This window comes from Gymnoscopelus microlampas, assembly GCF_963454915.1.
Source record: "Gymnoscopelus microlampas genome assembly, chromosome: 22".
Lineage (NCBI taxonomy): Eukaryota > Metazoa > Chordata > Actinopteri > Myctophiformes > Myctophidae > Gymnoscopelus > Gymnoscopelus microlampas.
In genome coordinates, this window is record NC_139959.1 from 10193164 (window position 1) to 10217190 (window position 24027).

The window sequence follows — 24027 nt, forward strand, 5'->3', positions numbered from 1 at the left end:
CGTTATGTAACGGGCATGCTTTTCGTCTCTGCAACCCTCATATGTCCAAAACTGTAACTTTTCAGGATTCAAATTCAAAAACGGCAAAAGAAGCAGATCGTCAAGCTTGACACATGATTATGAGTTCACGTGACCGGGATGGTTTACCAGGCTATTAATTGGCTACAAAACACAAAAAGTTTGAATACGGAGATAAGAGGTTTCTGCCCTAAAGCAAAGTTTTTGCTTTATCAACCTGTGTGTGTGTGTGTGTGTGTGTGTGTGTGTGTGTGTGTGTGTGTGTGTGTGTGTGTGTGTGTGTGTGTGTGTGTGTGTGTGTGTGTGCGTGTGCGTGTGTGTCCAGCTGCCCAAGGCTCAGCAGGGTCAGACCGGTCCATCACCATCACAGCCCAGTCTCCTCCACATGCCTCACAGACAGAGCCCTCTCCACCAGGCCTCTTCCTCATCTTCCACCTCCTCCTCTTCCTCTGCCCTCAGCGTGGGACAGTTAGTCAGCAGTAAGTAGTGTCCAACGCAACACACACACACACACACACACACACACACACACACACACACACACACACACACACACACACACACACACACACACACACACACACACACACACACACACACACACACACACACACACGCACACAGAAGACACCATACACCACTGGTTCTCAACTTCTGGTCTGGTCTGTAACTACGAGAGTAGTAGAGTAGAGTAGTACAATGCAATCTCTGGGAATCCACAGTATTAAAGGACGACTTCACCCATTTTCATCTTCATATAATTAGTGCTCATGATGAAATGTTGCAATTGTTTTTTGAGTGGTGCCAACCACTCCTACATTTGACTTTGTCCGTATGTCCGTCCGTCCGTCCGTATGTCCGTCCGTCCGTATGTCCGTCCGTATGATTGGTCAAGCTTCACGTGACACGTGACAATATGTTGTCACGTGTCACGTGACAACATATTGTTGCTGATTGCAACACAAGGATGCAACCAGATACACTTTCAAAGGCACCACTCTCTTCACACTGGGTGTGTTTTTTTTTCTACTCGGTCTGTGTCTCATAGGAAACAGAGTAGAAAACAAGATTTCAAATGTTTTATTTAGATTTGTATTAACGCGAGAACAATGGCTTCCATTATAGTATGCTAACTTTCCAGGAATATAAAGCCTGCAGTTTCTATTTGCTTGGATTCCCCGTCGATGATGTCACTGGTAGGCAGGTTTCTGAACTGTTCACAGCCCTCCCCTGAGACACAGAGTGAATAGACAAAAATGGTACCATATTAAAATGAACATGAGTGAGGACCAATTATATGAAGATAGGTTGAAAATGTCGTCCTTAAATTTAACTCTGAGAGTGTACACATAGAACCAAATTGAATCGTGAGAGTCCATTTGGTTCCATTTGTTTGCCTCTCAGAGTTACAGACCCTGTAAAGGTCCATTTGGACTTCTGGCGGTCCCCGGACCTGACTTTGAGAACCACAGTCATATATCACATGGCTTATAAACCCATGTAATATCGAGTGAAGCTTCCTGAACACGCTCTACGCATTTCTTTCTCAGCGTATTGCTTACTGTAGCATTAGTGTGAGATTTATGGCAAATGTGTTAAATTAACATCGCCGCTTGAGCACTGACTGAACATGACGGACATGCCGTGCTTACATGGCTATCAGTATAGGAAGCTTCCGATTGATCTGCCCTGTCCTAGTCTACGTGGGTTATTTCTTCCTGGCTATGTCAATTCAGAAGTTGTGTGTGTATGTAATGAACATAAGCTTCACTCTCTCATTGCCTGGGCACTTGGCAGAGCCTTATAAATCACTAGGCTACAGCCTGTCAGCATGCCCCCCCCCCCCCTTCCCTGCCCTCGTCTTAAAAACTCTCTTTTATTCAGATAAATTTCATTTGTCAGAGTCGATTCCCTTAAACTCCAGGTAAACTCATTTCAAAGGCAACTACAATGCCGGGCAATGTAATAAAAACGAAGTTGCCATTGATCAACTGTTTGTAGACATTTTAGTTTAGTTTGTTGTTTGCTCCTTCCTTGGCAAATATCCTATAAGGCAATTCTGAGACCGCACAATGGAACACAGTCCTCTCAGTCTGATTGTTTAATAGAGTTAATGTTTTCTCCTGAAAGCAAGCCATCTATTCTCAATATTGCTTATAGCGCTGCGGCGCAACTCCCATGACAAGAGTGTCATCCGTATACGTGACAACGGATGAAGTGCTATTGTTGTACACCGTCCGTCGGTACAAAGGAACATCACTCAGCATTAGATTGAAACTGTGAACCGCCGCGTTATTGCTATTTATTTCCGATACCGAGATGTACCGATACTATTTTTTCCTTCCCGATACCGATTCCGATACCTATAACTTGCGTATCGGTCAATAACGAGTAGTACCTATCCGATACCAGTGTGTAATTTAAAAATAATTTAGGACAGTGGCTCTCAAAGTAGGGTCCAGGGACTCTCTGGGGTCCTTGAGGTGGTTCCAAATGGACCCTTCAGTTATAGGTGTGTACAAAATGGTTCCATTTGAACACTCTCAGAGTTAAGGGTGTCCTTGAAATTTTAAAGTTTGTGAACCACTGATCTAGGAATAAATAAAAATGTAGTGCAGCAACAAGTAAGTATAATAATAATAGTACATAATAATAAATAGTACAGTAAGAGTGTAAAACAGGTAGTGCAACACCAACTGAAGCATTCAAAATACAAAACAATTGATGACTGTAAATGACATATCATAATGTGATAAATTACATGGTATCGGAATGGCATTGACTCACATACTCGCCAATACCGATACCAGCATTTTAGGCAGTGTCGGCAGCTTTTCCGATACTGATATTGGTATCGGAACAACTCCTATTTATTTCCCCAGAAATTATCAGCGAAGCAAAAATGCCACATCAAAAAAACAAACAGAACTTGTGCTATTTATGCATTGAGACCACCTCAAGCGGAAGGGTTTTCAACTATCAGCTGCAAAGTAAAGAGAACTCCTGCTTGGATCTCCCCTGAGAGCGATGATGACGAAGGTGCTAATGCTCATCCTGCCGCCTTCAGTCAACTTTGGAGGCTCCAGTCCCTCGCCGCCTCTCCAAATGTTCACACGTCTGCCGCACGCCGCGCACGCCACGCATCACTTATGAGGCACTGCGAGATGGCAGCCCCATAGATTTTTGCTTAAATACGCATGGAGGGTTCCTTTAATAATTCATTGATAATGACCAAGATGAATAATTCAGGGGCATAAACTTTGCTTTAGTAAGCAGGATGCCAGGGCACCTGACATTGATGTACAATGTGAAATCGCTTTTTATTAGCCGGGAAATTCTTCAAAAAATGCTCTCCAGTGAAGTTTTTTTTTTCAAAGCTGCTTAAATGTGGTTGGAAAAAGCGGTGGTGTACAAACAGCGTTTCTCTGTATGGAGAAAAAACAAAGGGTATTTCTTGAATGAAGATGGATATCATTTTTACCAACAACACGCCTTTATGGTGTGGAGGTTGTCAGTTGTCATCCTCTTGGATGGAAAGGAGCAGGAATGATTCTTTAATACATTCCAGGATGCTTGCTTTTATTGTAAAGGGGAGAATGTCTGTTTTCTTCAACACAGAAAGAGGAATTAGAAGGAATCCCAAGAATGCTAGTGGGCCTGCTGCCCCACATCTACCTTTTCAGTTGATCTGTGTCCATCTATTTGTGTCAATGTGCTTTTATAGCAGATCAAAGGACTTAGGCTTTCAATTTATGTTTACCATGCCACACTTTTATCCACTCTCCAGGGGAATGTGCCGTACAGCATAAAAGATATATTGTATTGAATAAAAACAGTCTAGAAGACTGCATAATGAAGCCTAAAGAGAAATAATGTCTTCTTACCTAATAATAATAACCAAAGTACACCGGGATGATCATCACCATGCTAGTTTGGAACATTGCTTGTGGAAAAATAATGAATTTAAATTGAAAGTAAAGGGATAATAAATATAAAGATATCCATGTTGTATTGTAGAGTGTAGTGTAGTGTCAGTTACCTTATGTGGAATATGCAGTCGACACATGCTGACACTTTGCTCCTTAACTAATTAATGTCCATAGCATATCATTTATATATAATATATATTTATTTATATATAATATATGTATGTATATATATATATCTGCTGCTATGCTCACACACCTTATGTCTTACCTCAGGAACTTTACCGCACCTTATGTCTTACCGCAGGTACTTTACTGCACCTTATGTCTTACCTCAGGAACTTTACCGCACCTTATGTCTTACCTCAGGTACTTACCACACCTTATGTCTTACCTCAGGTACTTTACCGCACCGGATAGATAACCAGTACCATGTGTAAATATGTAGATAATTTGTTTGTTTTTTATTGATCTCTCTTCCCCCTTGCCCCCCCTTCTTCTTCTTCCCTTTCTCTTATGGAAATAACAAAAACGATGGAGCTTGCACAAAAACTAATTTCACCCACTGTTTTACACTTGTTAATACACTTCTGATTGTGATTCTGATAGACCCCCAGACTGCTCCCAGTGAAGTGGACGGGGTCAACCTGGAGGAGATACGTGAATTCGCCAAAGCTTTCAAGATCCGCCGCCTGTCGCTGGGCCTGACCCAGACCCAGGTGGGCCAGGCGCTCAGCGCAGCCGAAGGACCTGCCTACAGCCAGTCTGCCATCTGCAGGTAAGGACAACCACTGATGATGCAGAATTATGCAACAAAATGGTAGTTCTGTTCAAAAGTTGTTCCGATACCAATACCATTATCGGAAAAGCTACCGATACTGCCTAAAATGCTGGTATCGGCGAGTATGCCGAGTCTACTCTATGCCGATCCAGAATCGGGAAGGAAAAATGGTATCGGAAACATTTAAATTTCAAGTGACAATATTTCTTCAAACTGTTAACACATTGACTGCCATCGGCTAATCTCAGAACGTCCATCGTAGTGCCAAGCAATTTCTTACCTTTTTTGTTTTTTTGATTCCGTCATAGGCCCCGCTAAATCCGTTTAAAATCCGCGTTCATTTGGTTCGACACAAACACGGGACCCGACCGAACAAAACGCTGAAAACCGTGCGGCGATCCGACACTGCATTCTGGAGAACGAGAGGAAAACGCTAAAATGGTGGATGCGGTGAGAAAAACAACAAGCCAGAGATAATGGCGTCCAAAGTTGACCGCTAGACAGGAAACGGAGGCGGGAGAAAAACCGGAAACAGTATTATTTCGTTTCCGGTCCGCCCACTTCGAGACCGGAAGTGCAAAAAAAATCCGGAATCTGCACCTGCACGATTTAACATGGGAAAACTACGGGACTACGGGCTACGGGAACGGCAGTTAACGGTTGGATTTAACGGCCCGTAGGACTACGGGCCTGGCAGTGGATGTGTTAAGATGGTGTTTAGGAAAAACAAGGTCTCTTGGGTTAGTCTCTGCGTTGCTCACCAGACTCTTGTTTTGATTCTATTGTTTTTGAATCTGCAGCAATCTGATCCTTTCTGTCAAGTGATAAAAGCTATGTGACCACGTGAAAACATTCAGCTCCACTGAATATGTCAAATCACTCATCATCAGTCATCAAATCACGCTAACTTTTGTCTTATAAGAACACTGGTAAAGTAGAGTACACCACCCAAGTCATTTTTTAAAATATTTTCATCTATTTTTTTTTGTAGAAACCAACCTACAGTACTATGCATAACTTTTAGTTTACAGTATACACTTGTTAGGTCGACGGCTTCAGAATTGAATGTTCTTAACAGCATTAGTTTCCATTTAATCCATGTCAAGGACCCCCAAAATGATATGTATTTGGCCGCAAAATATGTTGTTCCAGGGACCCCCAGGCACAGATAGTTAAAAATGTTCAAAGATTTTTTTTTTAATAGCCAAAGAAATCTTAAAATTACACAGTAAATAAATGAATTAGTATTTTTTTTTAAAGAATGTCCATGTGAATAAATGGCAGATCAGGCTGGAGCTAGTTGTCGTAAGAGTCATATGTAAAATGAACGTTGAGGAAGGCTCTTTGGTATATCTTTTTATAATAAAATAATGGTATTGCTACAGTAATCTAAAGGTCCATTGCTTCTAATCCCTGCTACTATCTTGCCATCTAGTGGATAGGTGTCTCAGGTAAGGTTTAGGATTGAGTTGTCTTAACCCATTAAGACCGGGAACACATGCATCTGTGTCATTTTAGATTTCTTTGGCTATTCAAAAATAGCAGATATCCAAGCAGAGTGCCGCGCTAGGAGTTTGTAGATCTGCTATTTTTTTGAAAAATCTTGAAAATGTGTACAAGTCTTTGAATATATATTTTTGCAAACATTTGTAACTCAAATCTTTGCTTCTGAGGGTCCCTAAATATTTTGATATGGGGGTCGGCGGCCAAATGCATATCATTTTGGGGGTGACATGAAAAGTTTTGAGAACCACTGATATAGAAACATACGTTTGATACGAAGACATTTGTAGATTCCCGGATTGAATTGGTTGAAATCCTATTTTTCAAACATATCATACTGTAGGTAATGCATCATCCTCTATAGCAGTTATAATGTTGGATCCCACATGTTAATGTTGCATTAGTGCAGTGTTGCATCCCACAGCGGTCAATACTTCGCCAATACAGCATAATTTTATTTTTTTCTGTTATTCTCCCACTGGCTCATATGGAAGCTTAATGCTTCCTTCCACTGCTTTTCAGATGATACCACTTAAACAACCTTCTCTCGTTAAAGCCTCACTATGTAACTTTTTTTTTAATTAACACATTTTAATGTTGTCCAATCTGTATGGTAGAGTATGTTACGACAATATAACTTATACAATTGGGGTGGTTGTATTTTGTCTCCCTGCTCTTCTATTGAGACACTTAGATTGTGTCTCACCTAGACACTAGATTCATCCCCTGAGCAAGCAGCTCTATTAGCTCTATCTAACTATATAAATGGCGAGCAACTTCCGCACCCTCGGTGGTGACACCCCACAGCTCTGTTATCGACTAAACAACGCACCGCCAGACCACATGTCGCCTACTGACTCGCCACGCCGGCCGCGCTGAATTTACGCCTCGCGTAGGGGACATCTCACTGCTCACTACACCGTTTCCACCGCGCAACATAATTAATTCTACTCACCAAATGTCGGACAAAACGGAAGGGGAGCCCGCTTCGTACCGTTTACCGTGCGCACGCCCTCATCACCACAACAGCAGCCAGCCGCTGCGGGTTTTTTTTCCTTTTTTTCAAAACTTTTTTTTTGGTCACCATTTTCTCCAGGCACCATTTCTGGTGTAACGTCGGGTGTTTCTTTTCACCAGCCAATCACCTTTCACGTTGCCACGTCCGTTGCCACGTCGCGCTGACGTACGCTAAACAAGCGCTGCCGTGCGCACAATGCAAACGAGCCCAAAGGCGCGCAAAAATAAGCCGCGCATTGCTTAGACACAAAGTCAGACCTGGCAACGCAGCCTACGCCAATCATGTGTGAGAGATCTACAAGCTATGGGCCAGAGACGCCACCGTATCTTAGCAACAACTACAGCGCTCACTCTCATTGGTCGTGTCACGCTAACAGCAGTCTCCAGACAATGGCATCGCAGACAGCTTGCTGTTACTGCTGTAGCCATCACAGGCAGTTGCAGCACGACGGACAGGGCGCTGTGATAGCTGCCATGTCGCTAACGCTAACCTGGTTGTCATGCCTGCAGCGGCTGTGCAATCACTTTGTCAACAATGCACGTTCGTGTGGTGAATGTCTATATTGCTGCTCAGTTCGTCCATTGTAGATGGTGTATGTTTGTGTGTGTCTTCTGGAGAACTATTTAGCTCCACAGCAACTACAGTAACTAACGTAATGGCAGGACCGCCCCGTGCAAGGCATGTTAGGCTGCATTATGGTCATGTAGTAATTTCAGATAATTTCGCTCCGATTAGAGCAGTGTCTATCAACCCTTTCACGCCGCCCCCCCCCCCAAATACACGTACTTGATCTGGGCCCCCCCCCATTCTGTTTGACTCCGTTCCACAAGTAAATATTGTGAAAATAGCCGATCTACAAGCTCGACACGCCTCACGTTGACAGGCTTTGTAAGCTTGGAGATCAGCTATTTCCTACATGATTGCCTCTTTCTTACATTCTTTGCCAATGTGGCCCATGTTTTCATAGCATAGTTTATTGACTACTTCTGTTGCAGAAATGGCCATTTCCTTTACTTTCGGTTTTTTATTGTCTCCGCCAGGCCGAAAGGCATGGCGCAAGACTATGTTTCACCCCCTGTCCGTCCGTCTGTGATAGCTAATCTCTCACATCGTTGACTTGATCGCAGGAAAATAACAGCCCGATGTGGAGAGTCAGTGAGAGCTGGATAAACGACGTAAAATGTGTCAAAAGGAGTCTGTACGGCTGTCGATAAATGAACACATGACGTCGGTGGGAGAGGAGATATTGTGTCTTTTGGACAAACTGCAGCGTGGTGCTGATGTTTGTTGTGTGAAGCAGCTTAATGTCAGAGTGTTTGGCTTGGAGCGCCTCAGTGCGGCTGCAGAGTTCATGTGCAACCTCTTCCAGAGAGACACAGAGACACTAGAAACTCTGCTGGGGAAAAAAAACACTGCTGGGCATTGACTTTCCTATGGACATTGATCTACACACTGCAGGTATATCTGCTACACACACAACATCAAACTACACACTGCAGGTATGATGCAGCGTTTGCATTACAGCCAGCATGCCAGCGTAGTTCCCATATGCTTTCAAGGTGGGCTAAACCATATGGACCCCATGTCAGCAATGTCAGCGGCATCCACTTCAGTCCCAACTGCGATGCCCATGCAGGCTATAAGTAGCTTCTACCTGGCCCTTAGGTGGGCCCCAACTAGCCATGTTTATGTGGGACCAAGGCGGGTCCTAACTGGGTTTGCCCATGCAGGCTTTAACTGGGTTCTACCTGGGCCCTAGCTGTACCCTAACCAACCACAGTGCAGTGCCCATCGCTCCAATTGTTGTGACGTCAGGGCTCTCAATACTGCACATTGGTGGAGGAGGAGGGTCCGCAGGGCGACCGCACACATCGCTGAACCAATGGTAGCCCACGGATGTTTCCTCTGTGGATTTACAATCTGCCCCTCTATGCCACATATCATCCGCACTACAGGGTCTTCACTGACCGAGCCACGGCCCCACTGACTCTCATGACGCTACGCCACTTAAACGTGCGGCAGCATGCGCTGGGTTGCCAAGTTTGCACAGCCTGCGCCAGAAACAAGCAACCACCTTCATGAAAAAAAAAAAAACACCGAAATGGTCCGCAATGTTCCAGGGGTGTCCCCGCGCGTCCCAACACTCCACAGGGGGTCAGTGGACCATCAGGGGGTCCGCGGACCCCCTGTGGACCCCCTGAAACATAACAAATATTATTTCTTCAAATTTTTTCCTTTTTCAAAAAAACTTTTCCCCAGTTTCACTCCGGCGATTTGGGTCCCCCAATATACACACGGCCACGCTGGGCCCCGTGCGCGGCTGGGGTTGAGGGGGGCGTAGCCCCCCGAAACTCTAGTGGTAAATATTTCAGCACTTGCGCAGGAAACCGGGTTCAAATCCGAGGTAGAAGAGAAAAGTTACATACTGTAGTGCAGCTTTAATGTTTCCTTCCACTGCTATTCAGATGATACCACTTATGCCATCTTCTCTAGTTAAATGAGGGCAAATCTGAGATATTTATTTGGTCCTGAGTTATGTGACCTTAGTTATATGAAATTAAGGAATCATAACTCAACTCATTTCTGTCTGCTACTGCTTTTATCTCGTCTTGTTTACTATCGCAACTCTCTTTACAGATGTCTCAGTGAAAAATCTCTGTCTTGTCTCCAGCTTTTGGAAAATGGCACAACTACTGGAGCATTCTAACTTGCACAAAAAGAAGAGACAATTTCACTCCCATCTTAAACATATTGAGGTTTTTTAAAACAGGGTACAGCCAGTGCCAGTGTTTTTAACGATTTTCTTACCTTTTCAAGTAGTCACAGAATATTTTCTGTGATCGCCGTCCTCACGGTGATCCCCTCATCACACACAAAGGGGTCTCGTAGAATCGAGAGAACAAAACAAGAATGACCAAAGTCATAATAAAGCCGCATGCGGCAGGCTTTTTTTGCCCCAATCTTTTCATAGACCTGATTACTTGTTTTTTTGATTGCTTGTTTCTCTCGCCAAACCTGGCAACATTTAGCGTCGCAGATTAACGCTCTAATGTTTTTTATATAAGTGGTGGCAACATCACACGGGTCTTCCCAACAATAGCTAAGATTGAAGTCAGTGTGAACATGGCCAAATAATAACTTAATAGCCGAACTAGGTCTAATGAAGCACGCTAGCATTTAGGCTAACCCTCCGGCCTGAGGCTATCTCCCTTTCTCTCTCTCTGCTGCAAAGAAGGAGAGGCGGGTGCTGCAAAGCGCCGTCTCCGGGTGCTGCAAAGCGCCGTCTCCCCATTGGCTTAAAGGGGGGGAAGTGTGAAGGACAGGCAGGACAGCCAATGACAAATAGGTGTCAAAGGAGGAGAGGCGGGTGCTTCAAAGTACCGTCTCCCCATTGGCGTGAAGTGTGAAGGACGGCCAGGACAGCCAATGACACTTAGGTGTCACTAAATGTCACTCGGGTGTCGACACTTTGTCACTCGGGTGTCGACTGGGACTAGTGCTGTTTATAGAGCCGCTGCAAGCATGCGGCTAAAAAAATGTGATCTCGGTAATCCGTTCCATAATGGCAGCCAGTTGAAAATAGCATGTTTCGCCAAAAATACATGGTAAAACACAGGAGCCGAGATACAGAATATTTCCCAAATACTTTAACCAGGAAGTGAATGGAGCAGCAAATCTTTGGAACACGTTATCTGCTTGTTCTGTGTGGAGAAAAAAATATTAATATATAAATATATATATATATTTTTTTTTAAAGTATATATACGTTTTTGGCACTCAGCAGTTGGATTTGAAAAAACGTATATACATGTTTTTGGCACTAATACACTGGTTGCCAGCTGAGATTGAGGATTCTATTGAATTCTATTGAAATAAATGTAGCCTCTTGCATACGCCTTATGAATCAGAGCACAGTCTTACAGTACATCTCAGGCCTAGGGCTGTCACAATTACATATGTAAGTTGCCGATCAAATAATAATATACAAATAATAATATACAAAGAAATTATTGACATATTTTATAATTTTATACATAGCAGAAGAACAAAGCTTGACGCGTTGTAAGCTTGCAGATCAGCTATTTCTGCTTTTTTTATTATTTGAAAATGTGTGAGCTTTTTTCAACATGGAAACGATTATGACGATTACGCAAAAATAATTGCGATTATCTCAAATAATTGCTATTAGACGATTATGTAATAATTGTGACAGGCCTACTCAGGCCTGCCTGTCTGTCCCACATTCTACATCTAAAGGTAGCTCTCCACCTCACTGACGTTGGCAGCGGTAGGTTTTGGCGAAAATCCGCTGTTGAATGGACGGTACACTGTCCGGCCGGGTCGCAAGTTGTTGGGAAGCGGCTTTCGACCGGCGGATAACAGCGGGCTTGTTGTTGAAAAAGACATCAAGCCATAGGCTATTTTTAGCACCATAGTAGCCGTCTGTCGGTGTCGGCTCTCAGGTGCATTCAGCAAAAACAGTTCACACCTTCCAACATACTGATCTCCCGACTTCATTCGACTGCCAGTCTGTAGTAATCTGTAGTAGTCTGTTTGGTGGAGAGCTACCTTAAAACTAAAGGAGAACATTGCCATTAGACCCCCTTAAACTGTGGAACATAATTTTTCATCAATTTATTGTGAAGTCTCGTCTAAAACAACATTTTGTAGCTGACTGGCTTTTCTGTAAACTGCCCTAATTTATATTAAACGTGGACAAGGCCTTAAAAAATGGTTATAAAAAGAGGAACTAGAGAGAGGGCCACTGTTGCCAGATTTTGTGAGAGAAATAAGCAGCGAGGTCTATGAAAACAAGCCCAAAAGAAGCGACTAGGCCACATGAGCACTTTAAACATATAGATTAGCTATTTTAAAATAGCCGATCTACAAGCTCACAACATGTCATATCTGGATGCGTTGTGAGCTTGTAGATTTGCTATTTTCAAAAGAAAAGCTTGAAAAAAGTGAAACATTTTGAATATATATTTTTTTTGCAACCCGCAACTACCAATAATTTACAAGCGACTTCACAAAAAAACAAGCCCAAAATCGCTTATAATAAGCAGACATGGCCGAAACAGGCCAAAAGAGCCAAACAGACTAGTAGTCTCTTCATTGTGACTCTGTCTAAAACTTGCTTAGGAACTGTGTACTCTGCTCCTCTCAGCCTGAAAAGAAACCGTGTCTTTCTTTCTTTGAAAGAAAGAAAGATAAGGTTGACGGCTGCTGCCAGGTTACTCTGCAAGCAAGGTGCAACCATTTATGTTTCGTCTCGGTAAGACTTTATATTAAGGTTGGGTCTACAATGCTTTATAAGCACATTTATCATGCATTATTATAATGCTCTTATAAGGCATTATAACACTTGTTATACATGTTTATAATTATACATAACAACTTATAACAAGGTTTATGAAATATTATAACTAACTTAATTTATAAGCGCTGGTCATAATGCATTATAAACTCAGTGGAACAGCACATTATAACTCCCAGGTAACACTTTAGTTAAAGGTCGGGTCTGTAATGCATTATAATCACATTTAGAATGCTTTATAATGCATTATAATGCACGTATTATGCTTCATAACACTTGTTATAAATGGTCATAATTTTGCATAATAACAAGACACTTTATAAGTTATAATGTGCTGTTCCACTGAGCTTATAATGCATCATGACTAGCACTTATAATACTTCATAAACCTTGTTATAAGTTGTCAAACATGATTATAAACATTATGATGTATTAAATGTGATTATAATACATTATAGACCCAACCTTTACGTAGCTAAAGTTTGTCTCTTTAGTTTAGCTGTTATTTTCTATGCATCTTCATTGTCATTTATCGTTTTAATATTGTTATATATTTGATAATATGCGCTGTGCAATTTGTAAACTGTGTTTTCAGAAAGGTGCTCTACACCTGCATATCGTCTTTGCCAGGTGGAAAAAACTCATATGTCCAAAACTGTTACTTTCCAGGATTCAAATTCACAAATTTAAATTTGTCGCTACACGCCTCGTTTCGAGCTTGCAGATCTGCTACTTTTGATGCTTGTGTGTGACGCTGTAGTATGATCAAGTAGGGTGTTAATTTATGGAAAAAGATATATAGAATATGGAGATAAGAGGTTTCTGCCCCTACAGCAACGACATAATGCATATTATTAATTCCATATTACCACTGGTTAGCTCTTAGCTGTCAGTTCAGTCAGACTGCATAGCAGCAGATGATGAAGCCACTCAGCCGTGTTAGTGCGCCTAATTGTTTGCTGTCTGGAACTGCCATCGTTATTTCCGTTTAAATTTTAACAGACATCAGATTAAGATATTAAATACATAATTAAACGACCTGAATGAATTAAGTTCTCGTGTCTGCACTTTAATACTTCACGTCTTCTTCTCCTCCCTCCTCTGTGACCTGACAGCCCGCTTATGCAAAACACGTTGTCGGAGTATTAGACACGGAAGCACTTTAGAGCATTAAATAATTACTAAGGCCTACTACGTACTATCCCCCGTTCACTCTGCTCTGGCATGAGAGAACTTGACAGGAGATGATCTGTTAATAAGATTACCATGTTTTACTGGGTGCCACGAGGCGTCCTCATAGATGCTACACATTACATATTCATAAGGTAATCAGACAATCGTCGCTGTTGTGTGGAAACCTTGTATGTCCAAAACAGTTAAACCCTTTAACCTGTTAACAATCCGCCTGAGGCCGATTCTACAAATGGCTTCTACATTTTTTTTCAGTTGTTCTCAAACGTATTCATGCCAAGGACCCCCAAAATTATATGTATTTGGCCGCGGACCCCCGTCTGAAAATGTGTTGTGCCAGGGAACCCCACAAGTGAAGATTGCCAAGAGCTTGTATATCTGCTATTTTTGAGAACAACTGTTCTAAACCATTTTCTGAAAAACGTATGTTGCTATAATATATAGCTACATTTATAAAAAAAAAGTTACACAGATGCTTTCCTGGTTTTAATGGGTTAAAAAAATAACCTGTGTTCCTATGGATCCAATGTGGTTATTATTTAATATTTTTCATTGGTTCAATGTTTATAAAACCCACGCACAGAATTAACCACAAAGAAATTGCCAATATACACATCGCCACATGTTGTGAGCTTGTAGATTGGCTATTTTTGCTACTTCTGTGTGACAAAGGCGTTAATTTATGAAAAATCATACAAATCAAAAAAATCAAATGTTGGAGATGTGAGGTTTTCTGCCCGACAGCAACGAGATACATCTCATCCCTCTCTGTCCTGGTTTTACACTTGAATGATATTTCACATGAACACACAAAATGAGCCACATCTATCAAAGACAACTCATGTTTCATGTCAGACTAGGAGACGTAGACAAGGTCAAATCATCACATTATTTTAAGAGGCACAATCTGCAGTATAGTATACAATGTATAGAGCACTGAATTCACTGCTAGAGGGTGCTACGCTATCCACGTTGTTTTTTTGTTTTGGAAATCCCGTTGGCAAATCTTAGATCGCGTCATAAGTCGTCATCAGAACTGTGTTCCAGAAATAAACAAACCAGAGGTAGTGGGAGGCCTTCGGTATCCTTTACAATGTCAGAATAGAATCCTCAAACTTTTTCTTGTCAAGGACCCCCAAAATGTGTGCCATGGACCCCCATACAATGATTTGTGTTGTTAAATTATTTCCAAAGGGTAGGTACCCTCACAAAAAAACTTGCAGTAATCCTGGTCTCTATACTGCCTCCCCCTGGTCAGCCGGAGCGCCTGATGGAGGGGAAAGGAACTGGTTCGAATAACGTGTTCCTTCCACGCGCTACGTCCTACCGGGTAAAGAAGCGGCTTGCTAGCTCCTCATGCATTGAAGGAGGCATGAGCTCAGTTCTGGGCTCTCCTTAGGCTGGCAGAGGGAGAGTAGCGCCCAGGATTAGATAGGCAATTGGCACTGGGTGAAAAAAGGGGTTACAAAATCGTGGGATCAAATTTGAGAGGAAAAAAAATGTTTCCAAATTTTCCAAATGTTCCAAAAAATAAAACAGGATTTTTCTGAAAATAGCAGATCTACAAGCCCACAACGCGTCACATTGTGGCCCATATAGGGGTTTAACAGATTTTTATATAGGGGTTAACTCATTTTGCTGGGGACCCCCTCAAGGACCCCTGGGAGTCCCCGGACCCCTCTTTGAGAACCAATGTGTGTTAGGCTAAATCAAATGATGTACTGTATTGCTCTCGAAAGAATTGACACAACTTATTAATGTTCAGGGTTGTCAGCACTACAATTCCCCCATGCGTTTGCAGCAAGGCCCCGCTCTACTCCACATTATATTAATTTTAAATGTACCCCTGAAATGCATGTTGCCTTGCTGATGACCTGCCCTGTTTAAGTATGTGACACAGTGCTGCCACGCACCTTTGAAAATTTCATCACATCAACACCAAACGTCCGATAAAATGTGAAACTCCACAGCTCTCTTATCAGGCACGGCCCTCCACCAAGTAATGTTTTAAGTCTTAAAAAATCATGCATGAAAAATTCACAGCCATGCATAATTGAAATATTTATAACATACATTAAAGACCATTAGCTTCAAAAAAATAAACACTCTGTGGCCTGTTATACATGCCTTTATGACAATTCTTTTTTCTTTTTTTTTGTAGACATTGGACATGACAGGCATCTCCTGATGTTTTAAGTAGAGGGCCAAACCCCACATGCTTTGGTTTAGTTAACATCAACAGAGACATGGACATTTGAGGAGTAGAGAGACTTGGTGGTACCTGAGGGTGGGGGGGGGGGGGGAGGGGTGCTGTTGTCTGAAAACTCAGGGGAAGCGACAGTGACAGATACAGACTTCCATCTTGTCTCCTTCTATTTCTCAGTTTTGTATTTGGAAGAACTGTATTAGCTTTATTTGATCAGAAAGGCACAGGCATTGCATGAGGACATCATCAGACCAATGACGCTCTATCTCACAGAAGTGGTAGTGTGTCTAATGCAATGTAACCTGATTAATCTAATTAGATCAAAGTGTGGTTTGTCACAATGTTCATTTTAACATTGTTTGATAGACACATTTTAATATAGATATTTTTGTTTATCACCCTGTTATGAACATAAGCATTTATTTGTAGTGCAATATTGCACATATATAAATTTATACTACTTAGAGATTTTCATGATTGCGGCATCAATCATGTCATAGTCCTGACAAATATGAAAAAATATATATTTGGTAACACTTTCTATTAAGGTCGCCTCTGTGTTACCAAATATTTAATCACAAATGGAGTGTTTGTAATGATATCATTACTACCTACTTTGCACCGCTGATCCGACCTATATTTCTGAGTCATAGTCTCAGGGGCTTTGTCCCTTTTGTGCCCATACTGTATATAATATGGAGATTTAGTTAGTTTTAGTTTAGTTAGTTTATTTATTTCGGTCATGATTTCTTTTTACAACAAAACATTTGAACATACAGTACATCTTAGTCAACATGATGACTATTTCATGTTTTCTGAAGATTTCTGTATCTGTCTATCTACCTGTGTCCATTTTATGCCAATATATGGAGATCCCTGATGTCATTAGTCTATGCCCATATCGTGTTTGTTTATGGTTATGTCTGAGTCAGAGTGACATGGCCGAGGTCCGCCAACCGGCCAGTCCTCCCAGTAGCCAATTTTAATAGAGGATTATTATTATTATTCATTATTTATGTACTAGTTTTTTTTTTTCTTCTTCCATTTTAGTCATTCTGCCGATTGCGCTGTAGTTCAATAACACTGCTGACCCGTACTGGTTGGTTGTTAGAGACGGTATTTAGACAAGCACATGTCCCTTTCAATACACGTGAAGTTGCCAGCCAAAGAGGAGTTTCACCGGGAGGATGTAAGACATGCGGAGGAACACACTGTTCCTCCCAGTGCAGCTCCCCACTGAACAGACCAACCTGTAGGTGTCTCTAGGAATACAAGAACGCTCGCCGCAAAACACGTTCGCCCCCAGGTCATATCTGGCGACCTCGGAACGGTCGCCACCAGGTATTCCTAAACGTGACCTCGGTAAAACTAGGCCTAAACCTAACCTTATTCCTAAACTTAACCTCAGTAATACTATGCCTAACCCTAAACTCTTTCCTAATAGTAACCACAGTAAAACGAATACAAGAAAGCAAGAACCGATGGGGTGAGCGGCCTGTGTAAAAAGAATGGGGGCGAGTATGTTTTGGGGCGATGGTTCCGGTTACCGTCGCTAGTGCAGCGTCAGAGATCGCCCTCCCCCGCCGGCTTTCCACCAGCAAACAAGGCCTTCAGTCTCCATGGTGGTGGGCAGGAACTATACCCCTGCGCCAAAACTGAGCGTTTTATATTTTGTCACTAATCTGAATAGGATACCTTTTAAGGACAAGTGTCATTACATTCACACTTACGCATGATCTCGAGCAAGAAAAAGAAATACTCACTAAATGTCTTTCTATAACTCATCATTCATAAGATAAGACAATAACCTTAGGTAAATGGTCATTCAGGCCTAAATTAATATTATATATGCTTCCTTAAATTTGAAGAATGGTTCATAATGTTCTTTAATGCAGAGAGAGGTGGAGGGGGAAGGTTAGGTCCCCCCGTGGTTATGCAATAGTGACCAGCAGAGCAGCTCATTTTTAGTATGTTCGGTTCCTGTTGATCCATGAAATGTCCTGTCTCCAATGACTCTTCATATTTTACTGATGTATTCCCTATAGTGCAGGGCCCTCCTCCTTCTAGTGTTAAGCAGGACAAGGTTATAAAGAATAAAGCCTGTCGACAAGGCGTAATCAGTAATGGAGGAAGTAAAAGTATCAATACCCTATGGTAGAAATATAGAAATCTGTTACAAGTACGAGTTCGTTATTCAAGGCCTCTGAGATTTAGTGGAGTAGAAGTAAAAGAAAACCGGAAATACTCCAGTAAAGTAAAAAATACTTCAAAATTGTACTTAAGTACAGTACTTGAGGAGGACAAGGTTATAAAGAATAAAGCCTGTCGACAAGGCGTAATGCACAAACAAGGTGTAGAAAAAGAGAGAAAGTCTGTTTACGTATAGCCTCCCACCTTATTCCTAAAAATGTCTCTTGTTGGGCCCTTCCTGGTAGTGCTGTTCTGTCTCACCACTTGCCTGTGAATTGCTGCCAACTGTCTGTCCATTCCACCTAAAAGCATCTTTGCACCTGGGCTTTTCTTTTGGGACGCCAAGCCCACATAAGTCCTGACAGACGTTGTTGTTGTCGTTGTTGTTTTTTTGTGTATACAACATGTATGAAGTTGAATTGAATTCTGTTAGATGTAAGTGCAGTTATATTGTCATAATGTTCTGTCCAAATGGCATTTTTATGCTCAAATAACTCTACATTAGACAATTAAGCAAGCACTTGAACCCGGACCCAGCATCCATATTCTCACAACGCTAGGGCTGTCACGATCATGACATTTTACTTGACGGTTAATTGTCACACAGATAATTGCAATTAACGATTTCATTGAGCATTGACATTTTTAATGCATTTCTTTTTGGCTTTTAGGCTTCATGAACAAAACGTACACTGGGACAAATAACTTAAATGTACAAATAATTGACTGACATTATTTAATAATAATTACGTTCAAAAGCTGCGACGTGTTGTGAGCTTGTAGATCGGCTGTTTCCACTATTTCATTTTAAATGTTTGAAAATGTATGAACGCTTTTCAACATGGAAAAGATTATGACGGTTATGCAAAACAATTGCGATTATCTCAAATAATTCCGATTAGACGATTCTGTAATAAATGTGACAGGCCCACGCAACGCATTGTGAGCTTGTAGATCAACTATTTTTGGCAAAGAGATTTGGTGTGGTCTAAAGGTCGTAACACACGGCAAGCGGTTCACACGGATCAGCGGTGAACGCGCCGCGATCATTGTTGTTTTTTTCCTCCTGCGCGGTACGGTGAAAAGAAAATCTCACCACAATCCAGCTCTTGCCGCCCGCGCGCGCGTGCACAAACGAGCTTGCGCGCGAGAATTTCACGGGACCGCGCCCGCCTGCCTCACCGCCCCTCAACTTCTCCGCGCGTCCCAAATAATCGCCCGCCTGTCATTGAAAATGAATTACATAGGCACATTGGTCGCTTGCCGTGTGAAAGGACCTTAAGTCATTGGTTCTCAAAGGACATGGGGTCCTTGGGGGGATACCAGGGGGTCCTCAGCAAAATGTGTTAATATAGCAATCATTTTAACCACTTTAACCATATTTTATACTTGAGCTATTCAAAAAAAAAAACATTTTTAAATCCCTGGCACAAAATATTTTCTGAGATGGGGGTCCGCAGCCAAATACATATCATTTTGGGAGTCCTTGACATGAAAAAGTCTGAAAACCACTGGTCTAAGTGGTCCAAGTACAGAGTCTAGTGGTTTTGTCACTGGCTAGCTGTCTTCAGCAACCAACAGGGAAAGCTAGGCAAGTGCACAATTAATATATTAAAATTATGTGCCAGAGGCCACACAATGTGCAAGAATATTCAACATTAGAGTGTGCAAATGTTTTCATATTAAATATACAATACAATGAGAGGTTGTTAGGATAAAAAAAGTTTGAAAAATGTATTCAATGTACATTTTGATTAATAATTCAAGGTTATTTTGTATAAATAAGTGATAGTGCTATATTTTAGTGCTTGCAATTGTGGGCTTTTTGGCTTTTATCACTTGACGGAAGGATGTGGGATATTGGTGTGATACTTGCTCTCATTTTTATTTTATTTTATTTTGTTTTATTTTTTACATTTTGCTGATTGGTGGAATCTAATTTCAAAGCACAGTATTTAATGATCTGCAGTCAGGTGTTTTGTATTATTGTTGATGCAATTGGACATAACTTCTAGCCAATAGCAGGGTCTCCTTGCTCCATCGCTGCCAGTCTGGGGCAGAGAATCCCAAACACCACTGGTCCCCATGGCAACCATCACCTCCCTTTGCTGTCGTGGAACACATAGGGCAGTGGTTCTCAAAGTGGGCTCCGGGAACCAACAGGGGTCCTTGAGGGGGTTTCCAGCGGGGTCCCCAGCAAAATGACTTAATATCGCGTCACACTCAGTTTATCAAATTAACCCAATTTTAGACTTTGGCAATATGAAAATAGCTGATCTACAAGCTCACAACGTGGCGTGGCACGACACATTGTGAGCTTGTAGATCTGCTATTAAAAAATAAAGACTTTTTAAAAAATGTGTAAATATCTTTAAAAATCTTTAAAAAATCTGAATATTTTTTAATCGTTTTATCACAAATCTTCTCTCCTGGGGATCCCTGGGCACAAAATATTTCCAGATAGGGGTCCGTGGGGACCAAATACATGTCAATTTGGGGGTCCTTGACGTGAAAAGAACCACTGACATAAAGGGGGTTTGGCATGGATTTAAGCCTGTCTGAAGTCTCTGTCCCAATGGCATGCTGGTTCAAGGAGACCGCTTCACTATAAGGCAGGCAGCTTATCCCTATGTTCTGGCAGGGCACCTAAGTAAGATTCTTCTCTCTCAATTCTCCCCAGACACACCATCCTGAGAAGCCACTTTTTTCTACCACAGGAAGCCCAAGAGAACACTATAGGTAGCAGTCTGACAGGGAAACTGAACCCTGGCCTTTTATATCCTGCCAGGTTTGAGAAGTTGGACATCACCCCTAAAAGCGCCCAGAAGATAAAGCCCGTTCTCGAGCGCTGGATGGCAGAGGCGGAAGCCCGCCACCGATCCGGCATGCAGAACCTGACTGAGTTTATCGGCAGCGAGCCCTCGAAAAAGCGCAAGCGGCGGACCTCTTTCACCCCGCAGGCGCTGGAGATCCTCAACAGTCACTTTGAGAAGAACACGCACCCGTCGGGACAGGAAATGACGGAAATCGCGGAGAAACTGAACTACGACCGAGAGGTGGTCCGCGTCTGGTTCTGCAACAAGAGGCAGGCGTTGAAAAACACGATAAAGCGTTTGAAACAGCCCGGCGACCTCGATCTCGGCCCGGCCTCGGCACCGATGGACCCTCACGCCGACTCCCTAGAGGAGCTCCCGAATTGACGGAGCTTCTTACCAAATAAAAAGAAAAGGTGGAGCGAAAAGTCTTGAAACGACAAAGTGGATGAAACCACAATGGAACGAAACTGAAAAAGAATAAAAAATTCAATAAAATAAAATAAAAACACACTTCTCCTTTTATGAAGTCAACTGGATGGAGAGTCATGAGTTTGCAAAACAAAAACTATGTGTTGTCAGTGTTATCACAAGTTATGTAAATGACCTTGACGAAAAACCAAAAACGTGAAAAAAGAGATTAATATCTGGAAATTATGTACAAACAATACAGTGTGCTGTTTCAAAGAGTATTAGATTCTGGCCAAACAGACCAGAATATTGTTCCCAAAAGTTTTGGTTCCCGTGATGAGGGGGATTTAGTAAAGAGATCATACCAAATCAAAACACTATTTACCAAAGTCTGTTGCATCTGAGTACGAAGAATAATTTTGTAATGTAAATGTGTTCTAAATTTTTACATTTGTACTGGCAAATCTAAGCTATATGTATGTGTGAGGTTGGGTACACGTTTTATCTTTGTCTCGCTTATACTTTTTCTTCATTGTTTGTATGTAAATATCTAGGAGAAGAAATACCGTCTTCATATTTAAAAACGCACTGATAAAAGTTCTCTTTTGGAAAAAGGAAAGAAAAAAAAGATGTACATTTTGCTCTTAAGCAATTGCATAACGTTGTTTGCCTCCGATTTGTGTTCCATCCGCAAAATATTTTCTGTCATGGTGTAAAACTTTGTACAACTTTTACAGGTATTTATTGATAATTTAACACAATTGTTTTCGGGACATCGGAAAAGGATAGCGAACTGGGGACCGTCATTTAGACCAGTGGATCTCAAAGTGGGACCCTCAGGGTTCCTTGAGGGGTTTCTAAATGGACCCTTAACAAGTCTATAACTCTGACAGTATACAAATGGAACCGTTCCATTTGTATGCTGTCAGAGTTAAGGGGGGGTCCTTGAAATGTAAAAGTTTGAGAACCACTGATTTAGGGTGTCTCTCAAGTCCATATTCTGCCGCTTCGTTTCGATCTACTAACTGTATACTATGTCCTTCTGTTGCCAAAGCCTGATAGCCAAAGAACACATCACTTCTGCTCAAGGACTGTGGGGAAGATTTGATCTTTTTAATTTGTTTTGGACATGGTTGTGTAACCCTTTTCTATAACATGTGTTATTCAGTGGGGTTTTTCATGCTACAAAAAGACTAATGTACTGTAATGTTTTTTTAGTTTTTGTTGTAACCCCTTTTTATTGCAATACAAAAAAATATGTAGGATCTTTATTTATTTGTTTATTGTTTGAATAACAGATTTGCCTCTGCATGGTTTCAAATCAGCCCCTCCTGATTAAGAATTTACCCAAATAAATCTACATATAGGCAATGCCGTGATAAACAATTCAGTTATATATAATTTTGAATGATGCCATCAATGAAAACTCATTTGTTTGTTTTTTCTGCTTTGATTGTTATAACAGTTATTATTCATGACCTTCAATTAGGACATACTCCGTAGTGTCGATGATTGTGTGTGGTGTGTAGTCATCTCAGCATGATCAATCAACCGCTTGAAAAGAAATTAAAACATAATGTATTTTTTGGGGTTATCTGCTATCGTTTAACCCTAAGTATGGGAATGCATATCGTCTCTGTCAGGTGGAAACCTCATACTGTATGTCCAAAACTGTTACTTTTCAGGATTCAAATTAAAAAGCATCAAAAGTAGCAGATCTATCGAGCTTGTAGATGTGCTACTTTTGATGCTTATGTGTGACAATGTAGTATGATCAAGTAGGGCCGTTAATTTACGGAAAAAAATAAAAAAGCAAAAATATGGAGATAAGAGGTTTCTGCCTGACAGCAAAGATATGGTCGTTGTCAGGCAAAAACCTTGTATTTTTCATAAATTAATGCTGTTTTATATTTTGTTGTATGACAGTGTCGCGCAAAAATAGCCTATAATGATGATTTGCCCAAAATAGACACGGCAGGTTGAAAGTCTGTGGGTTTTTATAACTTTCTAACCATTGAAAAGTATTAACAAGCGCTTGCAACTAAATTATAACTACATTGGATCGATTGGAACACAATTTATGATTTTCTTTTTCTTTCTTTTCTTGAATTTTCTTATTTTCCTTGAAAAGTAAAATTTTGGACAAACAAGTTTTCTTTCCGCAACAGTGACGATATGTTTGTTGAAATATGATCATGTGTGGTGGATTTACACACACCGACACAATCAGATATAAATTATTTTTATCCTTACAGACAAAACACTACAAGCATTAAGAAGGGTCATTTCAGACATTGTTCAGTACAAAGATCCTAAGTCCTGTTATTCAGCTGATCAGACTCTCGCTGGGAGCTTCAAGGGATTCACCTCGTAAAACCAATCTTTTGAGTAATTACTGTATATTAACACATTAAGTAGTGTAAGTTCTACCTGGGGAGAATGCAGACCAGACCCACCACCACCATCACTAATATTTCATTCACATAAATCCTTGAAAGACATAAGAGGTGAATGTTGAGAATAAAGTGTCACATGTCACAGCGAGTGAACTTAATTTGAACTGAGCTGAAATTTGATGTATTCAAAGTCATGTGTCTGTTCAATATCTGTCCTTCCATGTCACATTGGTGGGATCAGCCCTGGAATGCACTCC

The 24027-nt window shown here is 41.4% G+C and overlaps 1 protein-coding gene across 1 annotated transcript in view; it reads left to right on the top strand.

Annotated features, from left to right (window-relative positions):
• Window positions 1-21350, top strand: part of pou6f2 (POU class 6 homeobox 2) — a gene marked incomplete at both ends in the record, with an annotated part of 125549 nt that extends 104199 nt beyond the window's left edge. The window contains 3 exons of the mRNA XM_084048752.1: window positions 344-497; window positions 4554-4722; window positions 20831-21350. Coding sequence (XP_083904878.1) covers window positions 344-497; window positions 4554-4722; window positions 20831-21350 — 843 coding nt within the window. The remainder of the gene's footprint in view (window positions 1-343; window positions 498-4553; window positions 4723-20830) is intronic.
• Window positions 21351-24027: the final 2677 nt, after the last annotated feature.